At 57.5% G+C, this 23,475-nt stretch overlaps 2 protein-coding genes across 7 annotated transcripts in view; one reads left to right on the forward strand and one right to left on the reverse strand.

Moving 5' to 3' along the window:
• Positions 1 to 7,105, forward strand: part of FBH1 (F-box DNA helicase 1) — a 35,327-nt gene extending 28,222 nt beyond the window's left edge. For 5 of the 6 annotated variants that reach the window (XM_051612125.1, XM_051612132.1, XM_051612117.1 and 2 more), the window contains 5 exons: positions 1,084 to 1,281; positions 1,890 to 2,015; positions 3,179 to 3,285; positions 5,311 to 5,442; positions 6,830 to 7,105. In XM_051612125.1, the coding sequence (XP_051468085.1) occupies positions 1,084 to 1,281; positions 1,890 to 2,015; positions 3,179 to 3,285; positions 5,311 to 5,442; positions 6,830 to 6,949 (683 nt within the window). In that variant the 3' untranslated portion in view covers positions 6,950 to 7,105. The remainder of the gene's footprint in view (positions 1 to 1,083; positions 1,282 to 1,889; positions 2,016 to 3,178; positions 3,286 to 5,310; positions 5,443 to 6,829) is intronic. The other variant, XM_051612147.1, reaches the window with a different exon arrangement.
• A 269-nt stretch (positions 7,106 to 7,374) lies between these two features.
• Positions 7,375 to 14,531, reverse strand: IL15RA (interleukin 15 receptor subunit alpha). Its single transcript, XM_051612655.1, has 7 exons — positions 13,085 to 14,531; positions 12,421 to 12,498; positions 11,191 to 11,424; positions 11,008 to 11,037; positions 10,672 to 10,729; positions 9,551 to 9,870; positions 7,375 to 9,124 (listed from the first exon to the last, which is right to left on the reverse strand). The coding sequence occupies exons 1-6, from the start codon at positions 13,479 to 13,481 to the stop codon at positions 9,768 to 9,770; spliced, it is 900 nt and encodes a 299-aa protein (XP_051468615.1). The 5' UTR covers positions 13,482 to 14,531; the 3' UTR covers positions 7,375 to 9,124; positions 9,551 to 9,767.
• Between the last annotated feature and the right edge of the window lie 8,944 nt (positions 14,532 to 23,475).

Genomic DNA, 23,475 nt, shown 5'->3' on the forward strand with positions numbered 1-23,475 from the left:
CAGCCCCTGTCCCAGCCACTCTCAAGTCACATTTATGCCTTTTCAGGCTGCTCAGAGTCTTTTTCTTTCAATTTCCAAATATCTCTGGGGCCAAAGGTTGGGCAGATGTTCTAGGACATGTGGTCTAGAACTCCATACAACTACAGAGTGGTTTGGGTGGGAAGAGGCCTTAAAGATCAACTGGTTCCAACCCCCCTGCATGGGCAGGGGCACCTCCCACCATTCCAGGCTGCTCCAAGCCCCATCCAACCTGCCCTTCAACACTGCCAGGGATGGGGCAGCCACAGCTTCCCTGGGCAACCTGGGCCAGGCTCTCCCCACCCTCACAGCCCAGAATTTCTCCCTCACATCTCAGCTCCAGCTCCCTCTGCCAGCTGGAAACCCTTCCCCCTGCTCCCATCCCTCCCTGCCCTTGTCCCAAGCCCCTCCCCAGCTTTCCTGGAGCCCCTCCAGGCACTGGAAGGTGCTCTCAGGTCTCCCTGGAGCCTTCTCTTCTCCAGGCTGAACACCCCAACTCTCCCAGCCTGTCTCCAGAGCAGAGCTGCTCCAGCCCTCCCATCATCTCCGGGGCCTCCTCTGGCCTCTCTCCAACAGCTCCATCTCCTTTTTGTGCTGGGGGGTCCAGAACTGGCCACAAGAATTCCAGAAATGAGTGAGCTCAGTGGATCTTTGCCAGCTGCTCCCTCCTGAGCTCAGTGGGTGTTCACACCCTTCATCACACACCAGTGCTGGACCTCAGAGTGATGCTGCTTTGTGAAGCTGCCCGCTCTGATGAGACCATCCAGCCTGGATGGTGTTTTGTGTCAGTAAAGGGAAAACCCTGAGTGAAAACCACCCCAGTGCAGAGGAAGGAGTACATCCCAAACCCCTGCCTCCCACAGCAGCAATCACAGAATCACAGACTGGTTTGGGTTGGAAGGGACCTCAAAGATCATCTAGATCCAACCCCCCTGCATGGGCAGGGACAATCCATCCCCTGCCCCACGCTTCCCTAACACTCTGAAATCTGATCCAAATTAAAAACTGCCCCTCTCTTGTCTGTCTGTTCAAATCAACTCATGTTACCTGCTCCTTCCTTTTCAGCCAACCTGGTTATCAATGACTCCTTTATCAAAAGGTGGGAAGAAACCCAAGGCTTCCTGGGTTTGAAGGAGTACGTGGAGCGTGTCGATGACAAGGACCTGGAAGGGAAAATTGCAATTGTGGAGAAATACAAAGATCGGGTCCCAGAGCTGGTCCAGAAGATAAAGAGCAGCCACGTGTCTCAAGAAGCCCTGGCAGGTAAAGCCAAGCTTTGTCCTGGAGAGAGGAGAAAATTCCTGCCCCTTTTTTTTTTGCACTCCAGCTTCGAATCCACCTCGTCCTGCAAAAAACAAAAATGCTGCTTGTGGATCAGGTTGGGTTTGTTTTTAGGGAGGAGGGAAGTTGAACAGCAGCTCTTGGGGTGGCTTTGGGACTCCAGGTGGAGCTCAGTGCCACCAAAGGTTTGCTTAAGGTGACTTTGCTAGAGGCAAATAAACCTTGGGACACAGTGGCTGGAAAGCCCTGGGGCTGGATCCTGCTTTTTGGGATCCCTGCTGTACTTACCCTGCAACGTGCTGACTGAAATCTGGGGAGGGGATGAAGGAATCAGGTCAAAAATTCAGCAGATGAAGAGCATTCTTGTTTGGGAGCTCAGGCTGCTGACACCAAGGCCTTTGCCTTGGCAGGGAAGTTGTCTCCCTCTGGGTTCCCCATAGAAGAGCTTTTCATCTGGTTTGGGTTTGGGGAGAAGTGAAGGCAGAATGAAATGAATTCCTGGAAGTCGGTGCCTTGTGAAATTCAAAACACCACGATTGCTGCAGTGACTGATCTTGTTTCCTCCTTGTTCCCACCTCTGCTGGTTCCAGATTATCTGATAGGGACTGTCCACCAAGCCAAAGGGCTGGAGTTCGACACGGTGCTGATTGCAGAGGACTTTGTGAAAGTGCCAAGTCTCAGTGCTGATTACCAGAGGAGAATTAAATTCCATGTTGGTAAGGGAATGGCTGTGTGTGGGGCCTGCCCTGGTCTGAGACCCCCCTGCAGGGCTGGGGCCACCTCTGGGGTCCCCAACACCAGAAGGACATGGAGCTGGTGGAGAGGCCAGAGGAGGCCCCAGAGATGATGGGAGGGCTGGAGCAGCTCTGCTCTGGAGACAGGCTGGGAGAGCTGGGGTGTTCAGCCTGGAGAAGAGAAGGCTCCAGGGAGACCTGAGAGCACCTGCCAGTGCCTGAAGGGGCTCCAGGAAAGCTGGGGAGGGGCTTGGGACAAGGGCAGGGAGGGATGGGAGCAGGGGGAAGGGTTTCCAGCTGGCAGAGGGAGCTGGAGCTGAGATGTGAGGGGGAAATTTTGTGGTGTGAGGGTGGGGAGAGCCTGGCCCAGGTTGCCCAGGGAAGCTGTGGCTGCCCCATCCCTGGCAGTGTTGAAGGGCAGGTTGGATGGGGCTTGGAGCAGCCTGGGCTGCTGGGAGGTGTCCCTGCCCATGCAGGGGGGTTGGAACTGGATGATTTTTAAGGTCCCTTCCCACCCAAACCATTCCATGATTCTGTGATCTGGAAGTGGGAGAGCTCAGTGTGCTGCTGGCTCTTCTGCAAGCTGGTGTTTCTTGGTGCATCAAGTGCCACTGGGTGTCCTAGTGATTATTGGTCTTGTAGCTGCCTTCCCAGTGGGATGGGGGCAGGGAAATATTCCTGTGGTCCAGCTGGTGACCATCAAGCAACAGAAAAACACAACTCCACACCTGGGAAAGCCACTGCTTTCCTTCAGTGCCACCATTCATGCTTTGGAAGAGCTGGTCTCTTCCCAGTGAGCAGAGAGGAACCTGCAGAGTGGATCTAGAGCCTGAGAAACTCCTCCAGTGCCAGATCTGTGCCCAGGAGGTGGGAAGACAAGTAGCACTGAGCTGCTTCTCCAGGCATGTGGGGTCTTGCCTGTGCCTGGAAGGGAGGACATGGAACAAGGCAGGAGTTGCTGGTGGTGCCAGGAGCTGCCCAGCAGAGGCAGGAGAGCACTGCAGAGCTTTGCTGCTCTGCAAGTTCCTGCTGTCCCAGAGAAGCACCAAGTGTCCCTTCAGAAGCACCAGCTGAAGCATTAGAAGAGTGGCAGAGCTGTCCATTCCTGGTCTCTAAAGCTGCTGCTGATCTTTCTTCCAACCCAGGCTTGTATCCTGAGGATGAATGGAACCTGCTCTACGTAGCAGTGACACGTGCAAAGAAGTATTTGCTGATGTCCAAGTCCCTGGAGGACCTTTTGGCATTGGCTGGGGTGAGTTCAGCCTTCCCAAAGGAAGAAGACCCTCAAGCAGGACAATTTAGGGCCCTGATACCTGCACTTTGCAGCATTCTGGACCAAAGCAAGGCACTGACATGTGCCATCTGGCTGAGCAGGGAGGCTGCCTGGGAGCTGCAGCAGTTGCTCCAGAGAGGGAGCTCCAGAGACAGAGCAGAGAGCTGGGAAGGGCAGAAGCCCAGGAGTGCTGCTGGCACATCAGGGTTGGAGTCTTGGGGTAGCTCTGCAAGCAGTGACATCTCGGGCAGGATGGGCTGCTGCCAGTTCAAAGAGGCAGGAGCCACTGCCCAGGAGATGTGCTCAGCTCTGGGGGTGTTGTGGGAGAGCACAAAAGACCATAATAATAAGATTCATCCTGATCCTTAGATTCACTGAGTCATCTGGGTTGGGAAACACCTCCAAGATCCCCCAGTCCAACCCTTCCCCAGCCCTGCCAAGGCCACCCCTGCCCCATGTCCCTCAGCACCATCTCCAGAGCTTGGAAACCCCTCCAGGGATGGGGACTCCCCCCCTGCCCTGGGCAGCCTGGGCCAGGCCCTGACAACCCTTGCCAGGAAGGAATTGTTCCCCAGATCCAACCTCAGCCTCCCCTGGCACAACTTGAGGCCGTTCCCTCTGGTCCTGTCGCTTGTTCCTGGGGAGCAGAGCCCGACCCCCCTGGCTCCAACCTCCTCTCAGGCAGCTGCAGAGCCAGCAGGTCTCCCCTCAGCCTCCTTTGCTGCAGGCTCAACACCCCCAGCTCCCTCAGCTGCTCCTCACAAGTTCTCCAGCCCCTTCTCCTTCAGCTCCAGCCCCTTCCCCAGCTCCGGGGCCCTTCCCTGGACACGCTCCAGCCCCTCCATGTCCTTCTTGTCCTGAGGGGCCCAGCCCTGCCCCCAGGATTCCAGGTGTCCCCTCCCCAGTGCCCAGCACAGGGGGACAATCCCTGCCCTGCTCCTGCTGGCCACACTATGGTGACACATGGCCTCCTTGGCCACCTGGGAGCATGGACTGTGCCCTGGCTTGTGCTGCCACAGACCAGAATAGCTGAGGTCACATTTTTTCTCCAGTGCAGGCTGCTCTGCACCGTGGTTTCAATAGCAGGACACAATGTTGCATCATTTTTTTCCCCCAGTCCCTGCCTTTGGGTGTTGTTTTTCACCAGCCCTGTCTTCTTATCTCAGCGTGAGCCCCTGGGTTCCCTTTTCTCTCTGCAGTGCTTGCAGCTCTTACCTCACTTCCTTCCCTGCAAGTTGCTGCAAGAGAGGTGATTCTCTTCCCCCTCTATGCCACCCTGCTGAGACCCCCCTGCAGGGCTGGGGCCACCTCTGGGGTCCCCAGCACAAGAAGGACATGGAGCTGTTGGAGAGAGGCCAGAGGAGGCCCCGGAGATGATGGGAGGGCTGGAGCAGCTCTGCTCTGGAGACAGGCTGGGAGAGTTGGGGTGTTCAGCCTGGAGAAGAGAAGGCTCCAGGGAGACCTGAGAGCACCTTCCAGTGCCTGAAGGGGCTCCAGGAAAGCTGGGGAGGGGCTTGGGACAAGGGCAGGGAGGGCTGGGAGCAGGGGGAAGGGTTTCCAGCTGGCAGAGGGAGCTGGAGCTGAGATGTGAGGGAGAAATTCTGGGCTGTGAGGGTGGGGAGAGCCTGGCCCAGGGTGCCCAGGGAAGCTGTGGCTGCCCCATCCCTGGCAGTGTTGAAGGGCAGGTTGGATGGGGCTTGGAGCAGCCTGGAATGGTGGGAGGTGTCCCTGCCCATGCAGGGGGGTTGGATCTAGATGATCTTGAAGGTCCCTTCCAACCCAAACCATTCCATGATTCCCCAATTCATTTTTATTGTCACCAAGGGGTTGAGTTTGGGGGTTTTTAGTTGTTTTCCTTAAAAACCAAACCACAACAAACAAAACAGCATCACGGTGCCAGTCACTCCCAGGGAGGGGTGGGTTCAAAACCACGACAAAACAACTGTGTCCCAGTATCTCAGCTGCTTCTGAATGTTGTTCCCTTCCTCTTTCCCTGGTTCCTAGGAGCGTTTCCTGCGGGTGGAGCTGATGAGCCAGGCTGGGAAGGACGGAGCCACCACTTGTTCTGCCCCTCAGTGTGGGAAGCCACTGCCACCCAGCTCCAGGCTGGTTGTGAAGAAGCTGCCCTTGACTCATGTACGTCCCTTCCACGGGCCTTTGAGGTCCTGTTTCTCCAGCAGGAGCCTTCACAGCCCACTCTGGTTGCTTTGGGCTCTGCTCAGAGACCATCCTGGGTCACCACACCAAGGAGGGACAACCCATGTGTTAAACCCCAGGGGAAGTGAGCAGGGAATGTTCCTTTTCACAGAATTGTTCTGGTTGGAAAAGACCCTTAAAGTCATCAAGTCCAACCATCAACCCAACTCTACCAACCATCAACCCAACTCTAGGGAGTCCAGTGCTGAAACCATGTCCCTCAGCACCACATCTACATGGCTTTAGAACATCCCTAGGGATTCAACCACCTCCCTGGGCAGCCTGGGCCAGGGCCTGACAACCCTTTGCAGTGAGGAAGTTTCTTCTAACACCCCATCAGCACCTGCCCTGGCACAACTCGAGGCCATTAATCCACAGCTGGATCTCATGCCCTCAGCTCCCCAGCCTTTTGCTTCTGCTCACAGCCCTGGATCATAACTTCCAGGATGTCCTGACAGCAGGATTTGGGGGGTTGGTGCAGTTCCCACAGAGCCACTCGAGACTTAACCTCTCACCTGAGGCTGATTTTGGTCTCAGATGGGGCTGGTTTGGGGGTTTTGTTGTGTCAGATCCCATATCTGACTCTTGGAGCCTCTGCCATGTCCATGGATCATCCCTCTGGGGTTGGCAGAGCACCCCTCACCCGAGTGACAACCTAACTTCTGGTTCCAGTTTCAGCTTTCAGCCCACCTTCTTGCTTGGGGTTGGATCCTTGTCCATAGGGTGGGGTCAAGGCCAAGTTTCCCTAGTGCTGGGTCATAGAATCCCAGACTGGGTTGGGTTGGAAGGGACCTGAAAGGTCACCTAGATCCCACTCCCCTGCCAGGGGCAGGGACACCTCCCACCATTCCAGGCTGCTCCAAGCCCCATCCAACCTGCCCTTCAGCACTGCCAGGGATGGGGCAGCCACAGCTTCCCTGGGCAACCTGGGCCAGGGTCTCACCACCCTCACAGCCCAGAATTTCTTCCTCATGTCTCACCTAAATCTCTCTCTTCCAGTTTTAATCCATCCCCCCTCGTCCCATCCCTCCCTGCCCTTGTCCCAAGCCCCTCCCCAGCTTTCCTGGAGCCCCTTCAGGCCCTGGAAGGTGCTCTCAGGTCTCCCTGGAGCCTTCTCTTCTCCAGGCTGAACACCCCAACTCTCCCAGCCTGTCTCCAGAGCAGAGCTGCTCCAGCCCTCCCATCATCTCCGGGGCCTCCTCTGGCCTCTCTCCACCAGCTCCATGTCCTTCTTGTGTTGGGTGCATTGTTCTCTTCCCTGAATCTGAGGTTGGAAAGCTTCCTCCAGCCTCCCTCTCCTCTGACACCTCCTCTCTTCCTCCTGCAGAGCAATGACAGCAGGGATGAAGGTGGCTACCTCTGCCACTCCTGCACCCAGCAGCGCTTTGGCTCCCTGGCACCTCTCACCTCCTTCCCAGAGCCTCAGGAACAGCCCCTCCAGCTCTAACCAAGCCTTCCAGCTCCCCAGCTCCCTGGATCCATCCTGGGTGTGGGACAAGACCTGTTGTCACATCCCAGCTCCAAAATCAGGCAGATGTTGGAGCAGGAGTTTGGACCAACTCCTGTGAGGAACCCTCCAGGATCTCTGCAAGGTGTGGGACCTTTCCTCCAGCCTTGCCTTGCCCACCAGAGCTGGTCAGCATGGCCTGCACTGCATGGCTGCTCAGAACATGGCCTCTATAAACTGTATCCAACAAGACAGCAGGAATTTTTTGGGAACTCCCCATCCAGTGCCTCAGGAAAACACCTCCAGGGACCAAACTGCCAGGCTGTCCCTGCCTGTTCCATCACGTCACGGCCCTGTCAGCTCCCTCTGGGAAGAAGAGGAAATCCAACCCAAGTAGCCAAAGAAACACTTTATTCCTAGAAAATGGACCTTTTCCTGGAACCTGTTTTAATGGGAATAATGTCACTGTCAGGTCTGGGAGGAAGTCCTGCATCTCTCCCAGCTGAGGGAACTTCCTTTGTTTGGAAACTCAGGGGTCTCCCCAGATTCCTGTTTCCCTTCTCCCTGCAGGAAACCATGAGGCAGGAGGAAAAGCAGCCTTTCAGAAACTGCTCTGGTTGGGTTCCTGTCCAACTCCAGAGACAGCCTGCGGGTGGTTTCCATCCCGAAATTAAATTTGTAACCAAAAAGAGAAGCTTTCACCATTTATTTTTCTCTTCCCTTCAGAAGTCGCCTTGGGTCGTGCTGATTTCCCACCAGCAGCAGTGGGGCTCTCCTCAGCCAGATGGTGTCTTCTCCTTTTGGAAGGCACCATGGCTTGTTGGACCCCCTGTTGTGCCGAGATGAAAAGTGAAAGTGGTTCTGGAAGAGATCAGCTCTTGGATGTGGGCCCAGAGCCACGGGCTGTTCCTGCTGGAGGAAGCTCCTGCATCCTGCTGATTGCCCTGGGTGTCAGTGGAATGGAGGTGGCTTTGCTGGCTCTCCTTTCACTTTCGAAGCACCAGTCCCAGGAAGGTCTTTCCCTCTTCTGCTCACCCCAGCGTGGGGAGAAGTTCACCCAAGACTTGGGTGCTGGATGTAGCAGAGCTTGGCACTGATGTCACACCTCCAGGGATCCCTTCCAAAACGTCCTGTGGCAGGTTGAGGACGAGCAGGTGTTGCTGCTGGGGGGTTTGGGCCCAAAGTGCTGCTACCTCCAGCTCCACCAGACCAGATCATCAGAACAACCAGGAGGAAAGGGCACAGCAGCAAGGAGAGGAGGTGGAAATTTATATACAGGATGACAGAACCTTTCTGGTGGGAAAAGACCTTTAAGATCATCAAGTCCAACCATTAACCCAACTCTACCAAGTCCAGAGCTAACCCATGTCCCTCAGCACCACATCTCCATGGCTTTGAAACCCCTCCAGGGATGGGGATTCAGCCACCTCTCTGGGCAGCATCTTCCAGTGCTGTATAAACCTGTCAGTGAAGAAGTTCCTTCTAGTATCTAATCTCAGCCTCCCCTGGTGTGACTTGAGGCTGTTTCCTCTTGTCCTGTCACTTCTTCCTGGGGAGAAGAGACCGACCCCAACTCTCTACCTCCTGTAGCAGTTGTAGAGAGCAAGAAGGTCTCCTCTCCTCTCCTGTCTCCAGGTTTCCAGCTGAAAATCCTTTCACCACCCTGCTGCCCTGGCTGTCACCCTTTGCCTCCAGGCTTCTTGTTGCCACAGAGATGGGTTTCACCCCAGCCCACCTCCCATCTGGCCCCTCTGTGCTCCCCACCACCATCGTGGCTGTTGAGACACCCAACCTGACCAAGAAGCCCCCTGATGTGTGTGGTGTTGTAGGTACAATATGTCCACACTGACCCATCCAGCAGCAGCAGGATGGAGCTGCCTGGTCCATGCCAGAGGGGAAGTGACACACGGGACCACACCTGGTGATGGGAGGAAGGGAAAACACCCCGAGGGGAGCTTTTCCCAGCTCCTGGCGCTGCCTTCAGGCTCGGCTGGTGTCTGTGGTGGAATCACTCCTTCTTGTGGTCCTCTGGGAGTGTCCAGAGCTGGAGGGAACCCAGGGTTGGTGCTGGAGGTGCCTCCAAAGGATCCCTGAGGGTCCTGATCCGGGAGCGGCGTCCGAGGACCAACCTGCTGTCGGCACCCGTGGCTGCTGGTGGGACTCAGCAGTGAGGGGCTGGAAGGGGTGAGGAGAGAGGACATGGTGGGGTGGATGCTCAGCTGGGTCCTTCTCTCTCCAGCTGCCACGAGCAGTGCTGCTTTCTGGAGACTGGGGCGATTCTGGGGCAAAGCAGCTCAGAAGGAAGGGGCTGGGGTCCAGCTGGACCAACTCTGGCCTTGCTCCTGGCCAGGGAAGGGGTGTTAATTGGGGCAGAGCAGCCCAGCTTCACCCACCCAGCACCCAAATCCCATCCCCTGCACCCCAAACACCCTCCACGGGGGACAGGCAGCCCCCAGACCACTCCCTGCCAACCACCATCACCCACAGGACCTCCTTGGAATTTTAACTCCCAGGATTCCCAACCACCTCCACAACCACCCTGAGGTTCTCGTGGTGTTCCCCCACCCACTATTCAGCCATGCCACGGGACAACCCACCCACCTTTGGGTGCTGGAGCTGTCTCACCCATGAGAACCATTTCTTCAGGCTGGGAAGAGCAGCCACATGTCCTTGGAGCACGGATGCTCCTTGCAGAGGGTGGCTGAGGACCAGGACGTGCTCCACCGCCGCTCAGGGAAGCATCTTGGTTTCCATCCCAGCCCCCTCCCCCAGCATCCTCTGGGCTGGTGGGTGCAACGAGTTGCCCAGTGGTGGGTGCTCAGCCCATGGGGAGGACATCAAGTGGCAGCCTCTCGTTCTCAGCAGCTGGAGCCACCATGGGGATGGAGGTGGCTGCCACCGTGTAGTCCTGCCCCGCGCGCCTGCAGGGGGGAGAGAAGTGTCACCAGCACCTCCAGACCCTCCCCAGCTTCCAGGGAAGTGCAGAATCACAGAGCTGTTCTGGTTGGAAACACCTCTAAGGTCATCCAGTCTGTTCCCCCAGCCCTGCCAAGGCCACCCCTGCCCCATGTCCCTCAGCACCATCTCCAGGGCTTGGAAACCCCTCCAGGGATGGGGACTCCCCCCTGCCCTGGGCAGCCTGGGCCAGGCCCTGACAACCCTTGCCAGGCAGGAATTGTTCCCCAGATCCCACCTCAACCTCCCCTGGCACAACTTGAGGCCGTTCCCTCTGGTCCTGTCGCTTGTTCCTGGGGAGCAGAGCCCGACCCCCCTGGCTCCAACCTCCTCTCAGGCAGCTGCAGAGCCAGCAGGTCTCCCCTCAGCCTCCTTTGCTGCAGGCTCAACACCCCCAGCTCCCTCAGCTGCTCCTCACAAGTTCTCCAGCCCCTTCTCCTTGAGCTCCAGCCCCTTCCCCAGCTCCGGGGCCCTTCCCTGGACAAGCTCCAGCCCCTCCATGTCCTTCTTGTCCTGAGGGGCCCAGCCCTGACCCCAGGATTCCAGGTGTCCCCTCCCCAGTGCCCAGCACAGGGGGACCATCCCTGCCCTGCTCCTGCTGGCCACCCCAGTGCTGACACAAGCCAGGATGCTGGTGGCCTCCTTGGCCACCTGGGCACTCTCTGGCTCATTTCCATCCACTGTCAACCAACACCCCCAGGTGCTGGCAGAGGCTGAGGACAACTCCTTAGAGGGTGGAAAGACCTCATGGGGTCCATCACACTTACATTTTCATCCTCCAGCAGCAACAAGCCACCACGCCGGCCACCACCACCACCAGGAGCCCTGTGGGAGAGACGTGGCAGCCAAATCAGCATCTTCCACCTCATGACACAGCCCAGCTCAGACCAAGAGCTCCTCAAAGAGCCAAAACCACTTTGTGAACCTTCACAGAGGTGCCCTCCCCACCCCAGGGAGAAATCTGGGTGCTCCATCCTTCCTCCCTCCAGGGAGATCTTATCCCTTGACCATCACAAACCTCCCACAGCCCCAAGGAGGAGCTTTTCAGCTAAAAAAAATCATAAATCCCTGTTTCCTAAAATGAGCTTTTTTGCTCTCCTTACCAATGGAAGAGGCCACGATCTGGATGGGAACTGGAAAAGAAGAGAAAGGGAGATTTATTAGCTGTGAAGTCAGGAAAGTGGAGAAGTGTCACTAAAAAGGGGGTTGGAGAGTAAGGAGAATTCCACTGAGGAAGTTAAAGAGGCTTCACTGGTTGAAACCCAGGCCCTGAGAGGTGGCCTGACCTGCTGTGTGGTCCATGGGGGTGGGGGGCAGTGGGGTTGTCCCCAAAGATGTTCCTGGGGCTGTCCCCTCTCCTGGTGTGGATGTCTCCAGTGATGGGGGCATCTCTGGCAGTGTGGATGTCTCTGGTGACACCCCATCGAGTGCTGGTGGCAAGGGTGACAGGCTGGCAGGTCCTGGCAGCCTGGGTGTTGCTGCTGGAGAGGGGCTGGAGGTCGGGCTGGTGTTGGTGGTTCCTGCTGGGGGAAACTGGGTTGAGAGCAGCCCCGAGGAGAAGGACTTGGGGGTGTTGGGTGAGGAGAAGCTCAACAGGAGCCAGCACCGTGTGCTGGAGCCCAGAAACCACCCTGTGTGTCCTGGGCTGTCACCAGCAGGGTGACCAGCAGGGCCAGGGAGGGGATTGTCCCCTCTGCTCTGCTCTGCTGAGACCCCCTGCAGGGCTGGGGCCACCTCTGGGGTCCCCAGCGCAAGAAGGACATGGAGCTGGTGGAGAGAGGCCAGAGGAGTTGAGAGGACAAGGGGTAATGGATCAAAACTGGAAGAGGGGAGATTTAGGTGAAACATTAGGAGGGAATTCTTTAGTGTGAGGATGGTGAGGTTGCCCAGAGAAGCTGTGGCTGCCCCATCCCTGGCAGTGTTGAAGGGCAGGTTGGATGGGGCTTGGAGCAGCCTGGAATGGTGGGAGGTGTCCCTGCCCATGCAGGGGGGTGGGACTGGGTGATTTTTAAGGTCCCTTCCCACCCAAACCATTCCATCATTCTGTGACCTGGAAGTGGGAGAGCTCAGTGTGCTGCTGGCTCTTCTCCTGCTAGCTGGTGTTTCTTGGGGCATCAGGTGCCACCAGGTGTCCTAGTGATCCTGGGATCCTATGCACTTTAATTTAAGGTTGCACTCCAGGCAGGACCATTATCTGAGTGCTCAGCCTGGGGCCCAGGTCGGGGAGGTCACAGCAGGGATGTCACAGCCCTTTGGGCAGCCACGACACTGCAGAATTCCAGGCCATGGAATCAATTCCTGGAATCATCCAGCCAAGGGTTTGGGTTGGAAAGGACCTGAAAGCTCATCCAGTTCCAACACCCCCCCTGCATGGGCACGGACACCTCCCACCAGCCCAGGCTGCTGAAATTGAACAAAAATGGGGTTTTCCAGACCAGGATGGTTGTGGTTTTGCTGGGAGCCAAGGTCAGGAGAGCCCCAAAGCCCCTCCTGGCCTGTGTCTGCCCCTTCCTCACCTCTCCGGGTCACGGTCTCGCTGAGCGGCGCGTCCGGGAGCTCCGGGCTGGGGCTGCGGCGGGACAGAGCTGGGTCTCCTTTGGGAAAACACATCATGGAGACACCATCAGACACCTGGGGCCACTGAGATGCTGGGGGGACTGGAGCATCTGCCTGTGAGGGAAGGCTGGGAGAGCTGGGGCTGCTCAGCTGGAGAGGAGGAGGCTGAGGGGGGATCTGATCAGTGCTGGGCAATATCTCCAGGGGGTGGCAGGAGGTTGGGGGCAGAGTCTGCTCAGGGGTGTCCAGGGACAGGACAAGGGGCACGAGCTGGAGAACAGGAGAGTCAACCTCAACATCAGGAAAAACTTCTTTACTCCCAGAGTACCAGAGCCCAGGGACAGGCTGCCCAGGGAGGTGGTGGAGTCTCCATCCCTGGAGACATTTCCACACCCACTTGGGACGTGTTCCTGTGGGATCTTCTCTAGGGGATCCTGCTCTAGCAGGGGGGGGGGGTGTGACTAGATGGATCCCCAGAGGTCCCTTCCAACCCCCACCACTCTCTGGTTCTGTGTGATCCAAGGGCATCTCCCACCCCACGTCCTCCCCCGGTGACGGAGCCGTGCCCCCCCAGCCCCAACCCCCAACCCCAACCCCCAGCCCAGCTCCCCAGGGAGGACTCACGGATACACTGGAGTGTGGTGTGTGTCCAGGTAGGCTCCTTGGAGCCATCAGGGAGGACACACTGGATGAGGCTGGAGGTCCCTGCTTTCCTCTTGTAGCCCGGCTTGCAGGTGTAGCGCAGGTGGGTGTGGAGCAGGGTGTTGTTGCCCACCTCGATCTGGGCATTGGCCACATCCTTGGGGTGGCTGCAGCGTGCTGGGGAGGGGGGGGCTGGAAAAGGAACCCGACAAAATGAGAGAGGGGGGGAAAAAATCCTAACGGGGAGATGAGGAACCTTCTTGGGTTGAAGGGGAACAGATCCTGCCAGGGGGTGGTGCTGGGAGAGCCTCGTCCAGCCAGAAGGGGGGGGAGATGGGGGTGCCTGTGCACAGGGGATGGGGAATGGGAAGGCTCCCATTTTCAGCAGGTTTGTGGTCACCTGGAGCAGCTCCTCTGGTCACTGGGGACACTTGGCAGAATTTCATCCACACTGTCAAGTGTCACTCTGGTTGGGAAAGACCTTCCAGATCATCCAGGCCAACTACCACGGCCACGGCCACCACTAAACCCTGGCACCTCATCTGTCTTCTTAGATGTCTCCGGGGATGGTGGCTCAACCACCTCCTCGGGCAGCCTGGATCACCATTTCCAGCTCCTGCCCCAGAACAGGACAACCCCAAAGTTCACACCATGTCCCTGAGGGTGTTGTCCAAATGCTGCTTGAATATTTCCAGGCTCGGTGCCATTGCTGTTTCCCTGGGGAGCCTCTTCCAGTGCTCCACCACCCTCTGGGGGAAGAATCTCTTCCTGATGTCCAACCTAAACCTCCCCCTGCACATCTTCCTACCATCCCCTCAGGTCCTATCGTTGCTCACCAGAGGGAAGAGGTCAGAGAGACTCCCCTGCAGTGACCCACCCTGGGCCAGCAGCACTTTGGCTGCTCTTTCCAACCCCTTTTTACTCTGCTTCTTTTGCAGCTGGACATGAAAAATTCCAGGTTCTCCAGCCACTTCCCAGGCTTGTTTTTTTTTCTCCCCAGGAGAACTCGTGCTTCCCGCTCGGTCTAGATCTGAGGAGGGTTTTGCAAGAGAGTGTGAACATGTCACTTCTTTTTCTGCTGCAATGGAGAAGGTTTCTTGGTTGCTTCAGGATTGCTCCCGTGCCTGGATCCCTGCCACAGCATGGAAGTGACTCATCCATGGTCCCTGCTGCTGCCAGCTCCTGTCCCACCACACCAGGTGATGCTCCAGGATGGAGAGATAGAGAAACAGTGGGATAAAGAAGCATACAGCCAGGATGGAGCAGTCACTGCTGGGATGGAGGGATTCCTGGCCAGGATGGAGGGGTTCATGGCCAGGATGGAGGGATTCATGGTCAGGATTGAGGAGTTCATAGCCAGGATTGAGGAGTTTATGGCCAGGATGGAGGGATTCATGGTCAGGATGGAGGGATTCATGGTCAGGATGGAGGGATTCATGGCCAGGATGGAGGGATTCATGGTCAGGATTGAGGAGTTCATAGCCAGGATTGAGGAGTTCATGGTCAGGATGGAGGGATTCATGGTCAGGATGGAGGGATTCATGGCCAGGATGGAGGGATTCATGGTCAGGATTGAGGAGTTCATGGCCAGGATGGAGGAGTTCATGACCAGGATGGAGGGATTCATGGCCAGGATGGAGGAGTTCATGGCCAGGACTGAGGAGTTCATGGTCAGGGTGGAGGGATTCATGGTCAGGATTGAGGAGTTCATGGCCAGGATGGAGGGGTTCATGGTCAGGGTGATGCCTGTTTGGTATGGAGGGATGCATGGTTGTTGATAGGAGCACAGTGGGATGGGAATGCCACGGCCATGAGGAGCACACCAGGGATGGGAATGCGGTGGTAATGGGAACAGGAGTGTGATGGCAGTGGGGACAGGAGCAGGATGGGGACAGGAGCACAGTGGTTGTGGGGAGAGGAACCCAACCTGCTCCCCAAAAAAAACCCAGAGACAGAAAAACCTCCTGAATCCTAAAAATCTCCTGCCCCGATTGGTGTCCCCAGGACGTCCCGGGGGGACCCTGCTGGGCTGTGTCTGTGCCACGTCCCCCAGCACTGGGACAGCCCAGAGAGCTGCACCAGCCTGGGGAGCACAGGTGAGGTGGCCACACCTGTGCCGAGCTGACCAGTCCTCAGCCTCCCCCCAAGGCGGCGGGGCCGGAATTCCCGGGAATTCCGGGGCCTGTTTTGCAAGAGGCCCCAGGTCCCCTCGGGTCAGCTGGCCTGAAGCTGTGCCAGAAGATGAATGAAGAGCCCTTCCCATGCCAAGGAAATCCACAGCCACATCTGCACAGGAAGCACAGCAGGAAATCCAGTGGGAAGCATCCCAGAAGTCCAGGAAAAGCAGGTCCTGATGATGCCTTCCAGCTTTTAAGTGTGATCTTGGCATCCTAACCCCATCCAGACTTCTGGGCTTGTCGGTTGGTTGGTTAGTTTTCCCCCAGTTGATTTGACTATAAAATAAAAATCTTCCCAAATAATGCCCAAATCCTTTCAAGCCAAGATCCTGGAATCTCTGGGACTGCAGCTCCGAGGTCTCTGCAAGGATTCCAGGTGGAGTGATGAGACAAAACATGTGCCAAGGGGGAAAAGAGGAGGAATCCTTTGGGGATTCAGGTTTCCAGCCAGCACTGCTACAGCCCCACAGGGTGTGTGGCCCAGATTTTAGGCTTTTATCCCTTGGGAATGAACTGGAAAGAACTGTAAAACATGGATGGATGAGGAGAAACCACGACCAGGATAAAAGTTCTTGCTTCCAAGGCAGAACGACAGACTTTTCCCTCTCTTCATTTGCTTTTGGAATCGAAGCAGATGGAAACAATTCCCCGGATCTGGGCACTGCAGGCAGAAACCAGCAACGTTAGCCTTCCATTTTCCAGCTGAATTCCAGCTGACAGGGCTCTCCCAGGGTGGCCAAAAACATCTTTCCACTTGTCTCTGCTCCCTCTCAGCTTTGCCAGGGGAGGCTTCCCATGGATGTGGCAGCTTGAAGACTCATCACCATCATTAACCAACCTCCCAAGCGAGCCGTGGTGCCAGGTCCCAGCCTTCCTGGGTGTCCTCCTTTGAGCCAGGATGAAGTGGGAAAATACACTGGGAAAATACCTCCAGCTGCCTTATTTCCATCCACATCCCCTGATGTTAAGTTTCCAGGTGGAAACACGTGCCCAAAATATTTGGGATTTTTTTTTGGGGGGGTGGTTTTTCTTTGGTCTTTGCGATCTCAAAACGACTCCGAGTTCATCCTGGAAGCTGGGATGAATCCCTAGGGATGGAGATGCTGCCACGTGCTGTCGTCCCAAGGCGTGGAGGTAAGAATGGTCTGGGTTGGAAGGGAACTTTAAAGATCACCTGGTTCCCCCTCGTTGGCTTCAGGGGGCTGGCAAGGGGGCTGCACAACCACAACTAGACACCGGAGAATCCACACTGGGAAAACGTGATGGTTTTGCTTTAGGAAAGGATCAGCAAAAGGGCCAGAGCAGAGCTTGTTTGCTGCCTGGGGGGTTAAAAAAACCCATCAGCCAAGAAAGAAAATAAAAAAAAGGGGAGAAAAGAGCAATTCCACAAATCTAGGGCCAAGACCAGAAAGCACCAAAAGCTCAGAAGTTCAACAGGATAATAACAAAACAGAAGATCCTACCAAGAACACCTTCTGTTGGAGACATGGAGAGTGGGGTGGGGTGTCTCCTCAGCAAGTTGGCTGATGACACCAAGCTGTGTGGTGTGGTTGGCACCCAAGAGGGAAGGGATCCATCCGGAGGGACCTGGACAGGCTGGAGAGGTGGGTCCATGTGAACCTGATGAAGTTCAGCCAGGCCCAAGAGCAGGGTCCTGCACCTGCAGGTGGAGTTGGGCACCAAAGGAAGCAAGTTGGATTGGAAAAACACCCCCCAAGGTGATCAAAGCCCAAGGGGTTGGCTTCATTTTGAAGCGATCGAGATGGATTGGAGGGCTGGAGAGTCAGAGCTCTGAGGCAGGCAGGGAGGTTGAGTGGCCTGGAGATGTTGGTTTTGAACTTTGGGCTGCTGACCGGGTGGCTCTGAGTGCAGGAGATCACGTCAGGGATGGAACAGAAATCAAATCATGTCCACGGGGTTCACTTCCCAGCACCGAGAAGCTGATCCCTTGGCCCTGTGGAGTCACCTGGAGCTCGTAGTGCAAGGTTGGTGCAACCCCAGGCACAAATCCAGGCTGGGGGGAGAATGGCTGGAGAGCAGCCCTGAGGAGAAGGACTTGGGGGTGGGAGGAGATGAGAAGCTGGACATGAGCCACCAGTGTCTGCTGGAGCCCTGAGGGGCAATTGGGTCCTGGGCTGCATCAGAAGAAGTGGGGCCAGCAGGGCCAGGGAGGGGATTGTCCCCTCTGCTCTGCTCTGCTGAGACCCCCCTGCAGGGCTGGGGCCACCTCTGGGGTCCCCAACACAGGAAGGACATGGAGCTGCTGGAGAGAGGCCAGAGGAGCCACGGAGATGCTGGGAGGGCTGGAGCAGCTCTGCTCTGGAGCCAGGCTGGGAGAGTTGGGGTGTTCAGCCTGGAGAAGAGAAGGCTCCAGGGAGACCTGAGAGCACCTTCCAGTGCCTGAAGGGGCTCCAGGAAAGCTGGGGAGAGGCTTGGGACAAGGGCAGGGAGGGCTGGGAGCAGGGGGAAGGGTTTCCAGCTGGCAGAGGGAGCTGGAGCTGAGATGTGAGGGAGAAATTCTGGGCTGTGAGGGTGGGGAGACCCTGGCCCAGGTTGCCCAGGGAAGCTGTGGCTGCCCCATCCCTGGCAGTGTTGAAGGGCAGGTTGGATGGGGCTTGGAGCAGCCTGGAATGGTGAGACATGTCCCTGCTGAAACCTGATGATCCTGAAGGTCCCTTCCAACCTTCACCATTCAGTGATTCCATGCAATCAATGGAATGGGAATGGGAAGCAGGAGCGTGGAGCCCGGAGCCTCGGCAGGACGGGCTGCGGCACCTCCTGAGTTACCCACCCGAATCCCAAGCCACCAACTCCTTCTCCCTAACCCCCCAACCAGCCACGTTTTCTGCCCCAAGGGACGGTCCTGATTGCATCACCACTACCAGGAACATCATCTGCAGGGCGGGGATGGGGCTGTCAGAGGGAATTGTCTTCAGGGAGAGTTATTTTTAGCCGGTTCCGTGTCTGGCAGCACGTGGTTGTTTCCCTCTTGTTTCTGCTCCTGGGCTCGTTTCACAGCCCTGGCTGCACCCCCTGGCTCTTCAGGAACAGGAGTAAATTCATGTTCTGGAGTGTTGCAGCTTCATCCAGAGACAGGAGGCTGGAGAAGGGCGGGTGGTGAAGCTGCTCTGAAGTTCTGAGCTCCCTCCCAGCCTCTTTTCCTGTTCTTCCAGGCAATTCCTGCCCGATTCCCATCTTTTCAGTGCACCAAGGATCTCCTCCTCCTCTTGCTGCACTGGCTCTCCAGGCTGCCAGCCTCTCGGTGTCCAAGCTGAGCCCCAAAGGTGACTCTTCCCCAAAGTTGCTTTTGGAGGAGTGAGGCACGGATGTGACACTGCTGCTCCCACGTGACATTCCCAGTCCAGGGTGACATTTCCCAGTCCAGGGTGACATTCCCAGTCCAGGGTGACATTTCCCCGTCCAGGGTGACATTTCCCAGTCCAGGGTGACATTTTCCAGCTGCTGTGTGTCCAGCTCCTGCTCCCAAAACACCCCCTCCAGCCTCCCCGGGTGCTGGGGGGGATGCAGGAAGGGAGGTGGGCACCAGGGTGGGGAGGGGGGAAGGGGAATGTGGTGGTGCAGCCTGGGCACCCTGGGGAGCTGCATGGGTGACTGATCCTGGGCACCCTGGGGTGCAGTGTGGGTGCCCTGGGAAGAGCCTATGCACCCCTGGGGTGCAGTGTGGGTGCCTGGGCACCCTGGGGAGCAGCATGAGCACCCCAGGAGGAGCATGGGGCACCTTGGGGAGCAGTGTGGGTGCCCTGGGGGAAGCCTGAGCACCCCTGGGGTGCAGTGTGGGTGCCTGGACACCCTGGGGAGCAGCCTGGACACCCCAGAAGGAGCACGGGGCACCCTGGGGTGCAATGTGGGTGCCCTGGGAGGAGCCTGTGCACCCCTGGGGTGCAGTGTGGGTGCCTGGACACCCTGAGAAGCAGCATGAGCACCCCAGGAGGAGCATGGGGCACCCTGGGGTGCAATGTGGGTGCCTGGACACCCTGGGGAGCAGCATGAGCACCCCAGAAGGAGCATGGGGCACCCTGGGGAGCAGTGTGGGTGCCCTGGGGGAAGCCTGAGCACCCCTGGGGTGCAGTGTGGGTGCCTGGACACCCTGGGGAGCAGCCTGGACACCCCAGAAGGAGCACGGGGCACCCTGGGGTGCAATGTGGGTGCCCTGGGAGGAGCCTGAGCACCCATGGGGTGCAGTGTGGGTGCCCCAGGGGGGGATCCCGGGCACCCCTGGGGTTCAGCATGTGCTCCAGGGGGAACCCAGGCACCCTGGAGCCCGGGTTACCCCCGAGGGGGGGGTGCAGGGGGCACCCCGGGAAGCTGAGCAGCCACCCCAGAGTTAACACGGGCATCCCAGGGAATATCCAGGGGTACCCCAAGGGAAGGGGGGGGGGGGGGGGCGGATCCCGGGCACCCCGAGAAGAGGACCTGGGTGTCCCGGGAGGGGGTGGGGAAGGCAAGAACGGGGAGCCCCGGGGTGGGGGTTTTGGGGGGGGATATAGCCCCGTTTTACCGGTGTCGGCGGCGAGGCGGGGCAGCAGGAGGGCGACGGTCCCGCAGAGCAGCAGCAGCGGCTCCATCGGCCGGGAAGAGGGCTGGGGGAACGGTGGGGGGGCTCAGCGTTCAAAGCGGGGGGTCCCCGCTTTGGCCCCGCCACCCGCCGCCCTCCCCGGCCATGCCCGGCCCGGCTGGACCCGCCTCCCCCCAACCCACCCCCCCCCCCCCCAAGATCCTTTCGCTTTCGGTTTTGGGCACCGCCGGGAATGCGGATGATGATGATGATGATGATGATGGGGATGATGATGGGGAACCAGGGGGTCCTGCCGGGATGGGGAACCCCGGGGTAGGATGCAGAGGATGGGGAGGGGTCGGTACCCAAGGGGTTTGGGGGTGGTTGAGGAAGGGGGGGGGGGGTGAATTCTTGCTTTGGGGTGATGAGAGACCCGATCTCCTCGTGTTGGGGTAATACTGGGGGTGGGGGGGTGTAATATGGGGGGGGGAGATGCAATATCGGGGGGATGGGGGGGGGGGGAGATGCAATATCGGGGGGAGTTCGGGTTGGGGGGGTTCATTGCTGGGGGTGTTGAGAGACCTGGGGGGGGGGGGCTGTGGGGGGGGGGTTTGCAATAGGGGGAGGGGATGTAATAACCAGGGGGGATGTAATACCGGGGGTAAGAAGTAGTATTGGGGGGTATGATAATGAGGGAAAGGGGGGGGGGGGTGTCAGACACCTTGGGGGGAGATGTAATAACGGGGGGGGGGGGTGGAATATTGGGGAGGGGGGGGTGGGATACAGGGGAGGGGGTGGATGCAATAGCAGGGGAAGGAGAGGGTGAGATATCAGGGGAAAAGGGGGTATGGGGGAAAGGGGGGAAAAAGGGGGGGGGGGGGGGGGGGAAAGGAGGTGCAATTGCCCCTGCCCCACAGGACTTGGGAAAGAACAGGGCTATTTGGGGGGTAACAGTTCATGGCCAATTAGCAATGATCACAGGGTGTTCAGGGCTGGAAGGGACCTCCAAAGACCATCCAGTCCAACCCCCCTGCCAGAGCAGGGCCAGAACCAGGGCAGGTCACTCAGAAAGGCATCCAGACAGGTCTGGAAAGTCTCCAGAGAAGGAGCCTCCACAGCCTCCCTGGGCAGCCTGTCCCAGGGCTCTGTCACCCTCACAGCAAAGAAGTTCTTCCTCATGTTGAGGTGGAACCTCCTGGGCTCCAGTTTGAATCCACTGCCCCTCGTCCTGTCCCAGGGCACAAGTGACAAGAGCTTGTCCTGCCTTCTGGAGGCCTCATGTATTGATAGACATTCATTAGATCCCCCTCAGGCTTCTCCTCTCCAGCCTGAACAGCCCCAGGTCTCTCAGCCTCTCCTCATCAGGCAGGTGTTTCTGATCATCTAGTCCAACCTCCCTTCCAGAGCAGGTTCACCCAAGGCAGGTGGTTCACCTGGATCAGCTAATTCTCTCATCAAGGAGAGATCATTACCCTCAGTTAACATCCCCTGGAGCAGAAGAGGGTGGCCCAGCAGGTTGCCAAACCACTTGAGCCTGCTAAGTGTCTTTTAAGGAGTGCAACAGGGGTGACTGCAGACCTTGGGAAGCAGGAGTTTACCAGAGGATCATGACTAGAAACTGCTGCACCAGTGGTTCACCAGGTGAGTGGTAACCCAGGACTTGTTTCAGTGGTTGCCTTGTTATTGGTTGGTTGAGCAGAGTCTTTACCCTGTGTAGTCTGGCCAGGGCAGGTTTCCCAGCAGGGCTCTGAAAAGCCATCAGCAGGTTAGAGATCCCAAGGGCCTTAACAGAAGGTAAGAGCTGAGGGTGGTGATGCTGGGGTTTGGTCAAGAAAATCCAGGCTGCAGAGGCTTCATCCTCCTCCAACCGTGCTGCAAACACCATCTAAACCCCAATTGTGCCATCACAGCTTCTGGGTGAGGATGTTTACCTTGTGAGAACAAGCTACAAAACCCCAGGGAGATAAGAAGGACTTTCCCTGGGAGTTTCTCTTGGCCAAACTGGAGAATAGTGGTGCCTGAAGAGGATACATCCACAAAAAATCAGAGTTATTGAATGAGTCTGGCTGCTGGTTTCAAGTTCTGTCTGGTCCTTGTCTTGGGGAGCCCTGGGGGGTCTGTCCCCCAACACACAACATCAAAAGACCCTTCCCATCTTGTCCCATGTTCCAAGCCAAGGATGTGACCTCAAAGGATCCCTCCTTGGTGGGATGTGGAGACAACCAAGGGCTGAACCCATCTTCTGTCTTCTCAGAGGGTTTCACCATCCCCTGTCCCAGCCAACAATTGAAGAGTTGAAGGAGAAGAGGAGGGTCCAGTGCTTAGCATTTGTAGGCAAGGCCATCTTCTGGTAAAACACTTGCACTTACATTTGCTGCAGCTTTTCTGTGTTGGTGCACGTGGGAAAACATCATTTTTTTGGATGTCAATTAGTAGAATTGGTCAAAATGAAGTGGTTTTGCTGCCCAGAGGGGTAGGAGCCCCTGCTGTGTTTGTGGCATCTGTCCAGGGAGGGTCCTGCCTTTCCAAAAGCTTCTCCTGAGCTTGATGAGAGAAATGATGCTAAGTTTGGCAATCCCAGGCACGGATCCAGGCTGGGGGGAGAATGGATGGAGAGCAGCCCTGAGGAGAAGGACTTGGGGGTGTTGGGTGAGGAGAAGCTCAACAGGAGCCAGCACCGTGTGCTGGAGCCCAGAAACCACCCTGTGTGTCCTGGGCTGTCACCAGCAGGGTGACCAGCAGGGCCAGGGAGGGGATTGTCCCCTCTGCTCTGCTGAGACCCTCCTGCAGGGCTGGGGGCACCTCTGGGGTCCCCAGCACAGGAAGGACATGGAGCTGGTGGAGAGAGGCCAGAGGAGCCACAGAGATGCTGGGAGGGCTGGAGCAGCTCTGCTCTGGAGCCAGGCTGGGAGAGCTGGGGTGTTCAGCCTGGAGAAGAGAAGGCTCCAGGGAGACCTGAGAGCACCTTCCAGGGCCTGAAGGGGCTCCAGGAAAGCTGGGGAGGGGCTTGGGACAAGGGCAGGGAGGGATGGGAGCAGGGGGAAGGGTTTCCAGCTGGCAGAGGGAGCTGGAGCTGAGATGGGAGGGAGAAATTCTGGGCTGTGAGGGTGGGGAGAGCCTGGCCCAGGTTGCCCAGGGAAGCTGTGGCTGCCCCATCCCTGGCAGTGTTGAAGGGCAGGTTGGATGGGGCTTGGAGCAGCCTGGGCTGGTGGGAGGTGTCCCTGCCCATGCAGGGGGGTTGGAACTGGATGATCTTTGAGGTCCCTTCCAACCCAAACCATTAAATGATTCTGTGATTTTATGGTGGATTTCCTGGCTTTGCTGGGGAGTGCAGCAGGGTTTGGGTGAGGCAGGCCGGGCTGTGCCCAGCTCAGGGGATCTCCACTGGGATTTTGAAGGGAAATTCAGCTCCTTTTCCATTTGGAGTGCTGAGGGTGGAGGGGAAACTCTGGTGAAACCACACAAGGGGTTTTTCCACCTCGGGCTTTCTTTGAACTTCTGGGTTTCCTGACTTTTTGGGAATTTCAGTTCTCTGTTTGAAAGGCCTTTGGGTGAGAAGCCCTGCAGTCTTTTCTCCAGGAGAACCAGGAGATTGATATCACAAGCCTTTAGCTGATTCTGTTGCATCAGATCCCAGAAGGGGAGATTTACTTACTCTGGAACAAATAATCACAGTCACT

This window comes from Apus apus, chromosome 1 (genome assembly GCF_020740795.1).
Source record: "Apus apus isolate bApuApu2 chromosome 1, bApuApu2.pri.cur, whole genome shotgun sequence".
Taxonomy (NCBI): domain Eukaryota; kingdom Metazoa; phylum Chordata; class Aves; order Apodiformes; family Apodidae; genus Apus; species Apus apus.